This window comes from Rhinolophus hipposideros (genome assembly GCF_964194185.1).
Source record: "Rhinolophus hipposideros genome assembly, chromosome: 25".
Classification (NCBI taxonomy): domain Eukaryota; kingdom Metazoa; phylum Chordata; class Mammalia; order Chiroptera; family Rhinolophidae; genus Rhinolophus; species Rhinolophus hipposideros.
The window spans coordinates 21092316-21110944 of record NC_138071.1 but is presented as its reverse complement, the minus strand read 5'-3'; the positions used below and the strand labels follow the sequence as shown (position 1 = coordinate 21110944).

The 18629-nt window shown below is 43.8% G+C and overlaps 1 protein-coding gene across 1 annotated transcript in view; it reads right to left on the bottom strand.

Moving 5' to 3' along the window:
• TBXAS1 (thromboxane A synthase 1) overlaps positions 1-11993 on the bottom strand; it is a 132280-nt gene extending 120287 nt beyond the window's left edge. Inside the window, exon 1 of the mRNA XM_081038536.1 lies at positions 11759-11993. Coding sequence (XP_080894662.1) covers positions 11759-11847 — 89 coding nt within the window. The 5' untranslated portion in view covers positions 11848-11993. The remainder of the gene's footprint in view (positions 1-11758) is intronic.
• Positions 11994-18629: the final 6636 nt, after the last annotated feature.

Below are 18629 nucleotides of genomic sequence, written 5' to 3'. Positions count from 1 at the left end.
CAGGAGGGCCATGGATGGTTTTGTGCAGCAGAGCGATTTGCTCCCGGGTTGTTCTTCTGGCTGCACAGTTGCAGGACAAATTTGCGGGGCACAAGACAGGAGGCAGGGAAACCATTGGGGAGGCTATTTCTAGCCGAGGAGGCTCTTGAAATTCTGAACTACAGTAGAGAAGAGCAGATAGAGAGGAAGGAACAATTAAAGGATCACTTAGGAGATAAGACTGCCAAGGCTGTAGATAGGTTGACTGTCAGGGGTGAGGGAGATCTGGCAGGCAGGGAATGTCAGCCCTCTCTTAACAATGACAAAACCAGCAGCAGTAGTGACTTGCCCACGGTCATCTGGTGGAAAAAGTGTATCTGCCCTAAACTGTAAAGGCCTAGCTGATAGCCACAATGCCACATTTCTCCTGAAACTTTCCCAGTTACTTCCCTCTCTCGTTGCTTATGTCATGAAATGATGCTACCAATTCTGACCACTCTCTGTGTGCACAGAGTTCAAATCCATCACTGTATAGCTGACTGTGCTTCACAGGGCTCACAGAGTGGGGTCCCCAGATGCCTATTGATTTGCGAAGGTAGGAAGGGGACACCTGAGATATTTTCATCATTTCCAAGAGCCTAATGTAAATTGTGTGTTTATTGACAATAAGATGGGGCAGGTTAACTAAAATGTCAAGTGTCTTTGCTTTGGAGTGGGATTATAACTTGGTAAACTAATGCTGGTTATCTCATTGGTCAGCTCTTCTCATTGGCATCAGCTTGTCTTTGAATAATTTTAAAAAATGGGAAAGTAAATCAATCACCACTTAAATATACACTGTTGTTTAGACAATAGAACGTGGGACCTATGGGGAAATGATATAAACAGTGGGTGGTGGTGAAGAGCTTAGACAGCATTGCTTTAAACTGCAGGGGTTGGCATTCCTTGGCACAGGAGAGGAGAAGCGCTTGTTGTTTGCTGCCCCTCTGCTGGGGTGGAATGAGTCCCTTCCCCCACACTGCAGTCAGGACACCCCACTCAGACCCTCCCTGCTCTGTGCTCCCCCACACACCACAGCTTCTCAATGGCTGTGTCCTGCATTCTATCCCATCCGCTGTTTTTGCGTCAGAGCCTTGCTCTTCGATTCCTAATGTGACAATTACTTGATCTGCATTCCTGGGAATGTTATCCACTGCACATCAATGAGGTGGAACCAGCACTCAGCCTAGAAAACCTTCAGCATGCAGTGAGCGTGTGAACGAAGCAGTCATTTATTTCCTCTTGCAATGAGCCATGTGCAAGCCGTTCTGCCAGGTGGTGAGAGCGCGGTGCCACCAGTGGGCGAGTCAGAGGGAGGCGGATCCTACCCTCCCTCCTGTGCTTGTGTGCGCATGCGTACGTACACACGAAACAGCAATAATCGTTTGCAAGTAGGGCTGCTGTGTCAGTTACCTGAGGCCTGATTATGATGGTTAACATTTATCAGGCAGCTACCACGCACAAGGTACTCTCATTGGCTTAAGATTCAGCCCCTGCCCTCAGGGGCTTATAGTCAGGCTAGGAAGAGAGGACACAGGCATAGACAATAAAATAATATAGTAAATGCCAAGGTAGTGATAGGACAGCAAGCTCTGATGGCATTCAAAGGAGGCAGGGTCATTGAGGACTGGCCTGGTTAAGGAGGCCGGAAAGACGAGTGACATTTGGAGGAGGTTTGCAAGGATGGGTAGGAGCGACTTAGGAGGGGAGGGCCTTCAGGCAGCAGGGATGGTAGTGTGCAGAGTGTACTGAGAGGAAGGGGCGTGCTGTGTGCAGGTAGGAGGGGACCGCAGGGAGGATTGGGGGGCATCTTTCAGCTCGGGAAGTGGAGGCAGCTGCTGGTTTGGATGCAGAGTATTGGTCCTCCCCAGGGTGTGTGGAGTGCTCAGAAAACAGGATTTTGGTTGAAGCTGCTATTTGTAGAGGCTGGCCTTTGCTTTCAGACAGTCTCTGACACTGTTTTCCGGGTACCTTTCAGCAAAAAAAAAAAAAAAAAAAGGCCATCCCCCTTCTGGGACCATGTTCAGAAATTGCTGTCTGTTGAGGCGACACCTAAGATGAACACCTTTGCGTGGACACACGATGGTTTTAGCTGGCCCTGCCGTGTGGCCCAGGGCCAGACTCTGCAAGGAGCCCTGATGTAGGGATATCCCCACTCAGCTGACACCCCTTCCTATCCCACCTCCAGGAAAGTATGTGATATCACATATTTCTGGCAAACCAGGAACCAGGCTGCTCTTAATAATTGCAGTGCCAATCCACAAAAGTGTGAGCATGTGCCCTCTGCCCCCACACTCCCCAAGCTCTCGTCCCCATGTTCCGATGTACGTTATTTTCATAATCAGAAACAGGTCCCTGTAACACTGCTGTGGTTCCTGAAAATGGGGTACTTAACCCTCAGTGGCAAGCGACAGCCTCTTAGGTTGGTTGGTAGGGTATTCAGGGGTAGAGGGAAGGATTCATTCAACAACTTTATTTCTGGAAGGGCCACTGTCCTCCCAGGCAAAGCGGCACCAAGCATTTACTCAAGTTGTTCAGTGAGGCACCAACATAAATCTGACAATTTGCTGTGTTAATAGAATGAATGTGATTCTTTCATCTCTGCCCAAAGAGTAGGTGCTACCAGAAGCCTGAATTCCTTACCAGATAAGAAAAAGTATGACCATAAGTATTAAGACTATCGCTGTTTTCTTTAAAACAAACAGCTAGGAACAACTCAGAAGCCCAATGAGTGTGGCCCTTCAACAGAATTCCCAGACTTCCAGAACCTCTAAGTAAACAACAACCCGTCTTACTGTTTTATAATCACATTTTGTTTTGGATTAAAAATAACGTTGCTCAGTCTAATCACCCATTTGCCCAAATTTGGGCTGATTTTAAAAATCAATCCGTTCTCAACAAAGATGATGATTTATTGGCTTTCAGTGCTGTCGAAAGACTGAATCTAGACACCGAGCATCATGCCCAAAGAAAAGTGCTAAGAATGTCATTTCCAGTAGTTGCATGTCTGCAGGAAAGGTTTAGCCTATCAGGAAAATGCCTTTGAAGGTCATAAAATTCATTTGGCTGTATAAGTTCTGGTGTGTATGCTAAAATAATCAGTCACGTTACTTTATAGTCACACCTCGTACTCTCGTTCTGGAAAATCAATAGAGTGAGGGGAAGGCTAGGGATATTGTGTATAACCACTTAAAAGAGAGAAAACAAAAAAACAATATTCTGTGAAAATGGTCCTCGAGGAAGCACAGGCCTAGTTTTCATAAGCAGGCTCAATTTTATCTCCAAGCTCATCACTGAGTTATTAAACCAAAGTGCCCATCCTATCGTCGACAAAAGTACAAAAAAATAAAAAAGGGAAATAGCATGTATCCTTCGCCAGATGCTTTGGGGCACGGGAAATTATCCACGGCCTTCAAAACGTATTGCTAAACTGTGTCCATTATTCACACTCGTAATGTTTTGTTCCACCAAATGTTCCAAACCCTAATATTGCCTTTGCCTGTGATGCTTCCCCACCTGAGATTGACTCCCACCTCTCCTCTGCCAAGTCAATTCTTCCCTGCATTTTAGAACCCAGCCCAAGACGCTTTTGCTTTCCAAAGCCACCTCTGACTGGCTGGCGACGCAGAAAAGCCAAAGGACTGGTTCAGGGAGGCAAGTGACAAGAAGCGTGCACAAAACTACAACGAAGCCCCTACGAGCTGCTTCGAGGGACTATTTCGAGGCTCCTGAGGCACTCAGTGCTATAGGAACTGCCAGTGAGGATGAGTAAGGTGTCCGGGGGAAGAGGAAGCAGTCACTGGGGGACCACGTGTGTTTTATCCGACTTGCTCTTCACCAGCAGCACCTCCCCTAGATTTATCACAGACCTGCTCATCAAGAGCATCAATATAGGAAGCAGTCATGCCGCCGAGACCTGGAAGGCACGTGGCGGTCGTTGGTACCAGCTGCCCACACCACACAGCAAGTGCTTTGGCAGCATTCGTGATGGACGCTGAGGGGCACTTCCATCCTCCAAGGCCATTCAAACAGCTGTGGTTATGCGTTTCCTCGGAGGTTGAACTGGAGCCAGCCCCACACACTGGCCCTCCTTTGCCCTCTAGACTCCGTCTCCTCTGTGTCTTGAAGGAACCATCATCACGCCAGGAGCCTCAGAGCTTGCAAGGGGATAATTGTCATGTTTTATCCCTCTGTTCAGCAGCCCCTATGCAGCTGCTTGACTGTCTGACCGTTCTTTTCAAGGGAATGTTCCAGACGGTCTTGATTGCGCTTCTCACTATGGCCATATGCAGCATTACTTAATTAAATAAGTTTAGGAAACACTGAGTTAAATAAAGTTAAACAGATTCCGCTTACCGTAGAACCTCCCGGTCTTTGATGTGCCATGAATTTTCAAGAAGGGCCTTATACTTCACTTCACATTATTAGGAGCAAAACTTGGGAAATGATGATCAAACTGATCTTTAGTCTGCAAATACCGACATCTGTGACTGGATATCCCTGTCTCTACCACTGATTAAAGCAGTGGCTTCCTTGCTCTGACAAGCTCAAGATTTCCCAGCTGGCTTCCCATGTTCCTCCCAATGGTTTTTTCTCCAGTCGTAATTGGTGTCTGATTGACCAAATACAAATTTGATGTATTTAAGGTGTATAACTTGGTGTTTTCGTATAAGTATACCTGTGTAATGATTATTACAATCTAGCTAATTAACTTATCGGTCACATAGTTACCATTTGTCTGTGTGTGTGTGTGGTAAGAACACTTAAGATTTACAAATCTTAGCAAATTTCAAGTATACTACATTATTATGAGCTATAGTTACCATGCTGTACATTAGCTCTCTAGAACTTATTCATTTTATAACTGAAAATTTATACCCATCTCCCCATTTCCCCCACCTTCCAGCCCCTGGCAACCATTATTCTACTCTCTGCTTCTATGAGTTTTCCTTTTTTAGATTCCACATATAAGTGATATCATGCAATATATGGCTCATTTCACTTAGCATAATGTCGTACTAGTTCATCCACGTTGTTGTAAATGGCAGAATTTCCTTCTTTTTGAAGGCAAAAATAATATACTATTGTATGTATGTGTATATACATTTATATACATGTATATATATACGTATATATATATATACGTATATATATATGTGTATATATATATATATATATATATATCTCCACGTCTTCTTTATCCATTCATCTATTAATGAACACTTACGTTGTTTCCACGTCTTGGCTATTGCAAATAATGCTGCAATGAACATAGGAGTGCATATATTTTTTTGAATTAGTGTGTTTGTTTTGTTCAGATAAATGCTCAGAAGTGGAATTGCTGGGTCATAAGGTAGTTCTAGTTTTCATTTTTTGAAGAATCTCCATACTGTTTTCCACAGTGGCTGCACGAACTTTCATTCCCACCAACAGTGCACAAGGGTTCCCTTTGTTCTACATCCTTGCCAACACTTGTTTTATCTTTTTGATGACAGCCATCCTAACAGGTTTGAGGTGATATCTCGTTGTGCTTTTGATTTGCATTTCCCTGATGAGTAGTGATATCGATCACCTTTTCATGTACGTGTTGGCCACTAATACGGCTTCTTTGGAAAAATGTCTACTGCGGGCCTTTGCCCATTTTTTTTATTGGGTTTTTTCCTTTTTTTTGCTATTCAGTTGTATGAGTTCCTTACATAATTTGGGTCTTAACCCCTCATCAGATATGTGGTTTACAAATACTTTCTCCCGTTCTGTAGGTTGCCTTTTCATTTTGTTGATTGTTTCCTTTTCTGTGCAGAAGCTCTTTAGGTTGATGTCGTCCCACTTGTTTATTTTATTCTTTTGTTGCATGTGCTGCGCATGCTCATGCTCATGTCATATTCAAAAAATCATTGCAAGACCAACGTCAAGAGACTTTTTCCCTATGTTTTCGTTTAGGAGTGTTACAGATTCATGTCTACATTTGAGTCTTTACTCCATTTCAAGCTAATTTTTGTGTATGGTAAAATATAGGGTTCAATTTCATTGTTTTGCATGTACTTATCCAGTTTTCCCAGCATCATTTTTTGAAGAGACTATCCTCTCCCCTTTCCCCATTGCGTATTCTTATCCTTTTTGTCAAAAATTAATTGACCATATATGCATTTGTTTATTTCCAGAAGATTTTTTCTGTTTTGCTGATCTATGTGTTATTTTTTATGCCCAAATCAAACTGTTTTGGCTGTAGAGAAATCAGGAAGTGTGGTGCCTGCAAGCTTTGTTCTCCTTTCTCAGGATTGCTTTGCCTATTCAGAGTCTTTTTGTGGTTCCTTACAAAATTTTAGGATTGGTTTTTCTATTTCTGTGAAAAATGCCTCTGGGTGGTGAGCACACATGTGATATATAGCTGGTGTATTACAGAATTGTACACTTGAAACCTATGTAATTTTACTAACCATTGTCACCCCAATAAATCTAATTTTAAAAATGCCATTGGGATTTTGATAGGAATTGCATTGAATCTGTAGATGAACTTGGGTAGTATGGACATTTTAACAATATTAATTCTTCTGATCCTTGAACACAAGATATCTTTCCATTCATTTGTGTCTTCAGTTTCCTTCATCAGTGTCTTATAATTAGCAGTGTACAGATCTTTTACCTCCTTGGTTAAATTTATTCCTAAGTATTTTATCATTTTTGATGCTACAGTAAATGGGATTTTTCTTAAATTTCATTTTCAGATAGTTCGTTGTAAATATATAGAAATGCAACTGATTTTTGTATGTTGATTTTGTATCCATCTACTTTACTGAATTCACTAATTAGTTTTAACAGTTTTTTGGTGGAGTCTTTAGGATTTTGTATTTATATGTACATATAGTCTTGTGGTCTACAAAAAGTGATGGTTTTGCTTCTTCCTTTCTGATTTGGATGCCAGTTGTTTCTTTTTCTTGATTAATTGCCCTGTCTAGGACTTCCAGAATAAAAGTGGTAGGAATGGGCGTCCTTGTCTTATTTCTGATCTTAGAGGAAAAGCTTTCAGCTTCTCACTGTTAAGTATAATGTAAGCTGTGGGCTTGTCAGATATGGACCTAATTATGTTGAGGTACATTCCTTCTATACCTAATTCATTGAGAACTTTTATCATGAAAGGAAGTCGAATTTTGTTAAGTGCTTTTTCTGCATCTATTGAGATGATTATATGATTTTTATCTTTCATTCTCTTAATGTAGTGTGTCACATTTATTGATTTGTATATGTTGAACCATCCTTGCATTCCAGGGAGCAATGGTTTCTTTTAAATATGGTCTAGGAGTGGGTATGGGTCTAGAATTAGAATCCAGTTCTCCCACATGTAAAGCAAAGTTTCTCTCTGAGAAAGAAACTTTCAGGTATAGTGATGGACTTTTCTGTTGTAGTCTTAAGTCTTAATCACCAATCATGTTTTACTTGAACCTGGTCTTAGAATGAGACTTGATCAGAACAACAACTCACCCTGATTCCTATTTTAATGTCCAGTTGATTTGTACCTCTGGGTCTTGGACTCCTGAGCCTTAAATGCAGCTTGGCACTAAAAGCCTTTCCACCTTCCCACACATCTCTTCTCAGCTTCCACCATAGTCATATATTTACTTGCTACTTAATGGAATGGCCATGGTTTACCTTTCTCACTGCCTCATCAGCCAAGAAGCTCCCCCATGACTCCAAATTCCCCTGTACATTCTACCCTATTGGTAGAAGCAGTGAGATTACAGTTCCCAAACTTCCATGCCCAAACCATAAAACTGTTTTCCTCTTCACTACTAGACAGAACAAATTTCCTACTCTTTTTGATCCAGTTTCTCTTTTTTTTTATTAGCTATTCGTACTCATTAAAGAAATATAGAAGATGCAGAAAGACTAAGAGAAGAAATAAAAATCACCCATAATTCCACCACTGAAAGAAAACCACTGTTAATAGCTGGGCTATTTCCTTAAAGAATAAAGAAATCTTCATCTTACCACCAGGAACCCAGCTGCCCGTTCTTAGGTGTGCTTGAGAATTTAAATACACTAGAAGTTAAGGTTGCCTCGAGCAATATTTGACTCGTACATCTTATTTCTCGTATATCAAATCTCTTCCAGAAATAAGAATTTCAAACAATTTTGTACAGAAAAATGAGTTTCTAAGATGTTTAGTCACATGTGTTTATGTCCTTTGTTGTGCTTCATGTACCTTCTAATATATTCTACATCCCCAGCTCCTACCCCAGTGGAGCAGCCCCGATCTTCTTATAGCCCAGTTCACGCTGCTCAGCCACCTGCCTGTCAATGTAAATGATCGTCATTGAAAAATCTTATCAAATGCAGTTTTAGGAAAACCATAAAAATATACTATGCCGGGGGTGGCCAGTTAGCTCAGTTGGTTAGAGTGTGGAGCTAATAACACCAAGGTTGCCAGTTCGATCCCCACATGGGCCACTGTGAGAGGCACCCTCCTTAAAAAACAAAACAAACAAACAAAATATATATATATATACACACATATATATATATATACACACATATATATGTATGTATGTACATATGTATACACACATATATAAATTTTACAATGCCCTCTTTTTAAATGAAATTAACTCTTTTGTCCTCTTGTTTCACACATACACTAAAAAATTAAGAAGTGTTTATTAAGTACATGCCGTCGTCTCTGCTCTACAAGGTGAGAGGGGCTATAAAATAGTATATCTGCAACAATTAGCAAAGTGGTCAAATAAGTTGGTACAAACAGAAAACACAATAGGTTTTCAGGAAAGGAGTTGGGCAAAAGAATTAAGATTTGTATTGAGCAGTGAAGGCTAAGAGACGAACCAGAAAAACATTAGCAGAGATAAGAGGCTAGCATTATTAGCCTTCAGCCAACATTTGTTAGGCGCCAAGTACATGCAAGTCATTGTGAGGGAAAGAGGGGGCATGAGAGAGATGACTAAAGCCACACGGGCGTGGGGGCGGGGTGGGGGAGTGCTTGGAAGTGCTTTGGGCAAGCAAGAAAAATTCCCTGAAGAGATGCCCCCGAGATTAACATGGAAGAGAGAGGAGGATAGGCATTACCCTGGCAAGGGTAAAGGCACTGAGACCTGCATCAAGATGACCCTTCACACAACCACCAGCAGCAAGCACAGGATGTGGGTGAGAGAGCGGGAAGGTGAGGCCGCTGAAGGAGGCAGGCACCAGACTCCCAACCCTGGATGCTGGGCTGATAAAAGTGTACTTCTTAACGTGAACCCTCATTGAACTAAATGCTAGAAGAATGTCTGTGCCAGGGACAGAAGTTTCCAGAATTGTAGTGAGATAAGTGACCTCTCCTTTGCCATTAAAGAACTCGCAGGCTGGTTGAAGAGGCAAAAAGCAATCCCGGTGTCCCTCACAATTTTACCTTCTCAGAGTTTGGTCTCTCCACTGCAGTCTGACCTGGCCTCACGGCAGGTAGAAGAACTCTTAAAGGAAAGACTAAAGAGTTTAAATGTTCAGGACATGCCACCCTCCACAATTTCTCCTCAGGGGCAAGAGGGCTGTGAGGGTTTCTTCACTTCCAGCTTTCCCTGAGCTCCCCTCTCTCTCCCACATGGACCCTCTCAGGAAAATCAAGAGGGAGGGAGGCCCCACTTCATTCAAGCTGATGTCTATTGCTCAGTGGCGACTTAGAGCCTTGCCTGGAACACGAGGGTCAACAGGACAACAAGGATGGTTTCCTTGAGCTGAATCAAGGGATAAATGCAAGAGCACCAGATCCATGGCCGCTCCTTCCTGCCACTTCCTTTCCTTCAGCAATATTCTCTCCCGACATTGAGCTTCCCGCAGAACGTCCATGTTTTCCCCTGCCTTGGGCATCTGATCCAGACTTCCTGTTTCCTGATCTTGCCCCAGGGCCTCACTCCATGCCTGGCACACATTAACAGATCAATAAATAGTTTCGTGATAACCACCTCTGCTTCATGCTTTTATCTAATCTCTGTGTCTTTGACGCAGGTTATATGGCCCTGGGAATGGATTACAAGTGTGCAGCTGCCTTGCTGAATGGTGCGGGGGTTATTGTCCGTGACTCTCTGATCTAAGCTGATGATAAACATCCAGTTATAGCAGTTTATCGGTTGGGACACATACCCCTTTCCATGACCAGAGCAGCATTAATGTATGCAATTCATTCATTCATTCATTCATTCATTCATTCATTCATTCATGGAACATTTATCAAGGGCATACTATATGTCAGGCACTGTGCTAGGCATTAAGAATACATAAATGAAAAAGACAGTAAGACAAACATGTAGAAAAGTATATAATATAACCATCGATGCTGTGAGACCACCTTCAGGACTCAGTTGGGACATGCTTTGAGAACCACCATTAGAACATAGCTACCGATGAGAAATTAATATTAATAAGCACATTAATAAGAAATTTAAAGTATACCTAAAGCACCAAAGGCTTATGTTCCTCTGCGTTTAGATTACATAGATGATAGTTCATTATAGTGGCTGGCATCTACTAAGCACCCACTACGTGTCAGGCTCTGTGCTGTGTGCGTCACTGAGCATAAGACACGTTGAGATAGATGGGTGCGGTGAGGGGAAAGGGCTATCGTTTGCTCCTGCTTTTGCAAGTGGCTGGTCTCAACACAAGATAAGCTCTACTGCGATGGGAAAGTTCAAAAGATAATTAAACCAGTTAAAAAGCAAAATAGCACTGGGACTGAAGCTGAGTTTCAGAGCCAATTTCCAAGAAGTAATTTCATCATCACAGAACATCAAACGTGAATTCCATTTTCAGCTATGCAAATTCCAAAAGAATAATACCTCACATTTGCATAATGCTTGATGCTTTCCAAAGTGCTTTCCCAGTTATTAATCTAGAGGAGGCTTTATTACCACCGGAAACATAAATTGAAATTCTGTTCAAACTCAAGTTCATTCTTTTTTCCCACTTCCCCCTCAACCACCAGAGCCACCTAAATCCAGGTGTTTATGATTGAGTAACTAATAAGTTTAATCGACAAAGTGAATGTGCATAAATGTTGCGTATTATGGTTCTTCAGTGTTCAGACACAGGCCTTCGATTGAGCCAGACTTTGAAAAACCTCCTGTTGAATTAACAAAATCACAGGGAGCTCCTCTCAGTTAAATCTGAGATTCTTTCAGGGTCTCAGACTTTGTGGGCACTGCATGCCCTATGTTCATAGGAATCTATTCCCTTCTATCAAATATTAGAAAACAAGGAAATTAATTCCACCACTTTGTCCTCAAACCTCCAGAAATCCCTGTCAGTGACTTCCTGCAAAGTAGTCCACAATTCCACAGAGTTCCTACATCTTTTTGGATTTTAATGTAACATGAACCAAGAGGCTGAATCTGCTATAAATCCAACATGGGGAGAGGATCTTAGAAAACCAAGGTGAGAAGATATGACGACGTGCGAGGAAATGCTTGTACGCATACTTTTCCAATGTGTTTCTTTTTCCATCTCTTTCAAACTTAATTATGTGTAACGTTCTCAGTCACTGAATCACCAGCCTTTCCTGACACCTCAATCTCTTGCATTTTAGCAAAAGATTAACCTGGCTGTTTGCTTTTAATTCTGAGGCTGTGTTAATACTCAACTCCCTCTAGATTAGAAAAGAAGAAAAACACACTCCCCCATGCACCACTCTGGCTCCAGCAAGGCTCCGGGGCTGCCGTTTCTGACATCACAGTCTTTGGAACGTGCTAGCTGTACTTACCATTTCAGGAGGGCCAAGAGGACCACTGACAGAGCCACCGTCAGCATGTAGCCATTCACTTCCAGTCTGAGAAACCCCAAGACTTCCATTATTCCTCAGAGACCCTAGAGGGGTGTCCTCCAGAGAATAGATGGCCGCAGGTCGCCCTGCCTTGACAAGAATCACGATCTGCTGATGGAAGAAGGAAGAGGCAACCAAGAAAACATCACATCAAGTGGGTTCTCAGAATGTATTCTTTCTCAGAGCGTCTCCTTATAAAGAGGAAGGAAGAGGAGGGAGAAACAAAGGGTTTCGGTGTAAGGCAATGAATCAGCAACCTCATTTTCCTGATGACTACTGTCAATAAACATTTATGTTAACTTCCCTGGGAAGCAGCAGCTCAACTGGCCCCAGGTTGGCTGAGAAACAAATTGGTTGCAACCATAGATTTGTATTCTGACAAGTAGTCCTTAAAGACTCCTCTCTAACAAACCAACAAAAAATTAATTCCTAATTAAATGAAGATATGGATAAAGAGACTCTAACTGTCCCAGAAAAACTTGGGGCGGATATCAGCCTGATGAAAAATGCTGACTGCACTGAGGACATCCATCCTGCCAAGGTCACTTGTTCCTGGGGTCTTATGACCTCTCTGGGCTCAGAGGTGACTGGTGGCTGGCTGTTGGAACAGATCCCCAAAAAGCTAGCCTCAGATCAGCATTCTCACCGTGAGATGGAGGATTTCTTAAATGTCTGAAAGCATATCCATAGGCTCATGTAGGGCTCGTTTGTTCCAGCTCTGAATTTATCTACTAAAGGAGACGGAATCCTTTTTTGCATATTAGGCATTGTATTACACCTTTAGTAAGGGGGAGGGTGTATTAGAGTGCAGTGGACCAGGTGAGGGAAGCGGCTGGAGCTGTCAAATCTGGAGACGACAGCAGAGGCCAGATAGCACAAAGCTATGGTGAGACACTTGGGCTTCATTTTCATGTGCCACTTAGGGTTTTCATACAGTTGTATTTATGTTTACTAAAATCATTTTGGCCACACATGAAGACTTCATTGGAAGGGAGCAAGAGGGAAAGCAGGGAGGCCACTTAGAAGATTGCTGCATCCATCCTGAGGTGTTGCTGTTCGGACCATAGAAGGCATGGGAGACGGAAAGAAGTAGATGAACTTGAAATCTATTTTGGGGGTAGACTCTGCAGAATTTCCTGGTGGTTGGGATGTGAAGTGGAAGGGGAAGAAGGAAAGACATCTGACTCGCAGTTTTCTGACTTTATCTGCAGGTATATAGGGTGCCCTTTACTGAGATGGGGAAGATGGGGTATTGATGGGAAAATCAAGAGTTTAGTTTTGGTCCTGTTAAGGTTGACGCCTCGGAGACATCTGAGTGGAGCTGTCAAATCAGTCATCTCAGCTGACCATAATAATGAATAATGAAAATACCATTTATGGAGTACTTACTATGTCCTAGTTACTATTCTAAGAGCGTTCGTATGTGTGAACCATTTCGTCCTCATAAACAACCTGATGAGGTAAAGCTTATTAACCTCATTTTATAGAAGGAGAAACCGAGGGAGGGGATGTAGGACATCCAAAGTCCATCCTGTTAACAAAAGATTATATTCAAACATGGATGGCATGCATATACAAGTGGTATTTAAATCCAGAGGAATAGATGAGCACAGCCACAAGAGTGGCCCACGCTAGGCCCCATTACTTCCCTTTTCTCTGACAACTTGCTTTGCCTCCCCGTTTTGCATTCCTACTGAGGTGTCCCCGAACAGCTGTACCCCATCTGGACCCAAGTGCCCCATGTTCCAGCCCAGCCCTTGCACACCCCCCCATTGCTGAGTCTCTCCTTTGTCCCATCCAAACAGTACGTACTGAGATGTTAATGAATCTGTGTATTCCCCATCCCAAAACACAGCTGCATTTCAACAAGGGGCATCTGAAATATGATGCTTTGGCCACAGGAGCTGCCGCGTGGGGTGTGGAGGACAGCAAGCTGGCGTGTGAACCATTTAGGGAGTAGGAGGTTTATCATGGCCATGGACCCCGAGTCAGAAGGACCTCCGATATTACTGAGACCGGTGTATGTGTCGGAAAGATGCTCGGGGGGCATCTTTTTTTAGGATTTGAAGGTGAAGTAGATATGAGAAGTGCTGGTGTAAGCATCAGGAAGCAAGTTTATTTGCTGAAAGGCCTCTCGGAGACTTGAACTTGCTACTATTCTGTGTGCTGCTCCAAGAGGGAGACACAGAGAGCCCCATTTCCCAAGGGTATTTGACCGCAGAATCCTTCTTAAGGGACATTTATTAACACATCCCAGATGCAGTGTTCTTAGGAATGTCCTTTGAGAAATGTCAACCAAGCCCATCTTTATCTACAGAAGAGGAAATGGAAACTCAGAAGGGAAAGTGACTGGTACAAAGTCCCCACAGTTGCCCTAGTGACAGAACCCAGGTCTCCCATCTCTTTTCAGGCTCTGCATCTAGCATATTCTCCTGACATTTTCCCGGTATGCCAGGCACAGCTCCTGCCCTGTTCATGGAGCTACCTTTGAATGTTGGTGGCCAACTCACAGATGGCTGATTTTCTTGTGGGGTTGCCAGCTCCCCTCGTGGCACTGAGTTCATTCATTCATTCATTCCTCCAACTAGTATGTTTGGACCTCTTCCGATGTGATTTGTGATTTCTACGCTTGCCTCAGAGCAGAGATAATACTCCGTGAACTGTGGACAGTAAATTAATGGAGATGGAGCGCAAGGGTCAGATACGAGAGATATTAACGATTTTCATCAGGAGAGCAATATGATTAAGGATAGATTACAATTTTGACATGTATGACGCAATGCAGGGCATTCTGGCTGAGATCCTTTCAGGCAATGATATTTACCACAAGTAAACGTTAGGCCTCTATTCTCTGGATCTTTTCTTTAAAATAATACATCTGTTAAAAACAATCAACTCTAGAGAACTGTATAAAAAATATCCGATAATCGCAGCTCCCAGAGACAAACTCTGTTAAAACTGTGTATATCGTGTCCTATCTTTTTCTGTGCATAAACAGACGTGGCCTTTTCATTTTTAAGAAAACAGCATCGTCATTTCCGTGCCATTCTGCAAATGGCCTTTTTCACTCCCTGTGTCACGACTATCTTTCCACACTCATAGTTAGAGACAGTCATTTGCTGCTGAGGGTTCCACTGTGGCTGTCTGCTAATTAGCCCACCCTCTGTTGAATGGCATTTGTCTCCAAGTTTTTGTAACTACAGAGAAGCTACACTGAATATCCTTGTACATATCACTGTGGCCTTGTGTGAGAACATCCCAAGTGACATTCTTCTAAGTGGCATTGCTGGGCCCAAAGACATGCATTTCAAAAATACTGGTAGGCGCTGCCCTCTGTGAAAGCAGTCTCAATGTCCCCTCCCTTGAGCTGTGTGTTGAGGTGCCGTTTACCTCACTTGATGGGACACCCCCCCCAGAGCTTTTCCCTTCTGCCTCAACCCACTCTAAGTCTATCTTGTTTCTTTTTACCTCCTGTATCCAGGCAGACACCTCCCCCAGAGTTGGGTCAACTGTTTTGACTTAAGTCTTGTGTTTCTTTTTAAAGCTTTCACTCCATAAATTCTGTGGTATTTCCTCCATGTTGCCTGTGTTTAAAAGCGGCTTGTGCACATGTCTAAGTGGTGCTTTCCCCCTCGGCCGAAGGTTCCCAGCTGGCCACGCTAAGCCGCCTGATGTCTCTGATGAGGTTTGAGGCACCCGGGCGCGTTCTCTCTGCCATGCAGGACCCCGAGTGAAAGGACAAAGGGGCTTACTCAGCACCGTGCAAGTCCAAAGAATGTTTACATATCACCTCATTTCAGCATCAGAGCAAGCCTGGAAAGTAGGTGAGCAGGGCTGTTCACTCCTGGGTTCTAAGCAGAAGAAACTGGAGCTCAGAGATGTTACAAGACTGTCCGAACTCGTACATTTAGTATATTCTAGAGGCCAGGCTCAAGCCCCAGTCTTCTGGCTTTCAACCCACTGTTTTTTCCACTAAATCTAAAGTCACATCCTGGTTTAAATAATCATAGTTCATCAAGCCAGCCCCCAGTTGTGATATAGTTTGTTCTTATGTTCACCTCGTGGGGTGCAGGATTACTGCAGTTAAGGAAGAGAGAGGGATGGTGTGTGTCTGTGGGCGGCATTATCTCCTTGCAGAAGATACTTGGGTCCCTTTTGGAAGGCTGAAAACCTCAGCTGGCCCCAAGTCAGCCCAATCTCTTCAACACCGTCCACGATTTTAGGGACACTGTCCAATTTCTGAGAACATGGAGTCAGATCAGGAGGGCTCATCCACTCCTTCAGTCAACAAACAATTATTGAACAACTACTGGGCACCAGGAATACAATCCCAATATATTAAGACCTGGGTCTTACCACCAAGGAACTCAGCTTCTAGACTAGGGAAGCAGACATGTGAATACCTAAATGCCATTAGTGTTAGAAGTACTGTGACCCAAATATGTACAGGGCACAGAATGGGCAAGAGTAGGAGGAAGGAGATTGGTAAAAGGTTTGAACAAATACTACCTGAGCTTATACTGGAAAGATGACTTCACCCAGCAGAGGAGGGTAGGCAGGTGTGCTGGGCAAAGGGAGCACAGTTAATGCTTGCTCAAAGGCGTCAGAAACTTGGGGTGAGTGGGGAGGACGGCGAGATGCTCAGAAGCCAGGTCATGTAAGGTTTACATTTTATTGTGGGGTCAGTGGGAAGCCAGAGTAGGATGTAGAATTGAACAGCAACATTGTTAGATTTGCTTTTAGAACTATCCCTCAGGAGGCAGATGATGGGTTACACGTGAGATGGGAACACCAGCGAAGAGGCCACTGGTCATCCAGTAAGAGATGATGGCCTGAATAAAGCAGTAAACCTGGACATGGGGACGAGAGGACGGGGAAGGCATGATCAGCAGTATTGGGTCACGGACTGAGTGTGGGGGTGAAAGAGAGTTGTTGAGAACAACTTGCCAGTTTTTGGCTCCATGGATCGAGTCCACATGGTGCCATATACAACAATCAGGACCTGGAAAAGGAACAATGGAGGGAAATTAGTGTGGCTTTAGTGGTGAGCAAGCTGAACTCGAGGCCCCAGGTGGTCACACAGGTAAAGGTGCTCAGGAGGCAACCTGGAGAGATCAGGAGAGAAATCTGAAGTAGAGAAGTAGTTTTAGTTTCGAGAGCCATCTGCGTATGGATGGAGCAAAGCCATAAGGATAAAATGGGCCACAGAGAACAGTGAGTGCTGAGAAGTGGGCCATGCAGGGGAGAAGCAAAGAGGACCCTGAAGAAACTGAGGAGGGGTGACGTGAGAGAGTACACAGGAAAACCATCAGAGGGACCCTATTTTAGTGCTTACAGGTGTAACATTTTGTTTTCAAACGAACTGGGTTCAAATCCAGCCACTGCAACTCTCTAGCTTGGATGGTCTGGTCTTAAGAAGCAGTTTAACTTCTCTGTGCCTCAGTTTGTCACCTGGAAAGTGGGGATACTTGAACATACTTCGCAGGGTTGTTGTGAAGAAAACAAGGTGCCTGTGTGGCATGCTTAGCAGAGCCCTGACGTGTAGTAAGCACTGTGGTCTGTGATTGTTTCTCATGAACTCCAGAGGAGGACAGTTGTAAGAGGCAGGAAATGCCCAGGGTGTCGAAATTTACAGAAAGGCCAAGTGAAGTGGTTACTGAAGCATCTTTGGCTTTGGCAATTAGGTCATTTCCGCCCTCCCCAGAATAGGGTATGGAGAGTCAGAACTAGAGAAAAGGAAGTTTGGAAAGGACTGATTCAACCTTCTCTGTCCATCTCTTTGGGCCCATGGTAGAGACATGGGAGAAGACAGAGATTGGGACCAGCTGAAATAGAATTTCCAGGTGGCACTATTTGTGGGACCCATGTGAAACGAGACCGTCTCCTGTGTGAACAGACCTATGGGAGACGGCAGCCATCTGTGTGTCCCCCTGCCCCTCCCCTGCCACTGTGATAATGCAGAACTATCTCTTCTCTTCAAAGTTGCTATGGAGACGTGGATGGGTTTGTAAACAGTTACAAGGTCTATGTCGCATCTTTATTTGGTATTGGTTGTGAGGGCAGGGACCATATTTTATATGTCATGGTACAGCCACACCACCTGTCACATTGCAATCTTATATACTCGCTTGGCTTTCATTATTAATAACGTCCACAGGCTGATCACTCCCCAATCTATTCTCTCCAGCCCTGTTGGCATTCTGGAGTTCAGAGTAACATGTCCAGCTGCCCACTGGACTTGTTCTCACCAATAGCCCACAATGCTGCAGACTCGAAATGTCTAAAACTAGACTCATCATCGCATCCTCCTTTCCCCGTGAACCTCATTGATCTCACCCCATGTTCCCCATCTCCGTAAATGGTACCTCCTTCCACTTGGATCCCAAGTCAGAAAGTTGGGCTCCTTCGTGGTTCTTCCTTCTCTCCCAGCCCCCCACTGCCACCTCCAGTTCAGCACCAAGCCCTATTGGTTCTGCCTACTAAGTCTCTCATTCTGGCCACTTCTCCCTTTATCCACTCATTCTCTCATTCATTCCACTTCATTTCATTGGCTCAATAAATGTATTGGCATCTACTCAATGTTAGATACTATTCTAGGTAATGGGAATATATTGGGGCAGCAAACAAGCTAGATTTCTCATAGAGCTTGTATCTAGAGAGATCCACCCAAATCGCCGCTCTGTGGCAGCTCGTTAGATTGAAACAGGCCCCTGAATACCTCCCTGTCTCTCACTCACTGTTAACATGTATTTGTTGAGGGTTGTGCTTGGTGGCTGCCCTGTGCTGGCTGAGCCTGAAGAATGCAGAGAAG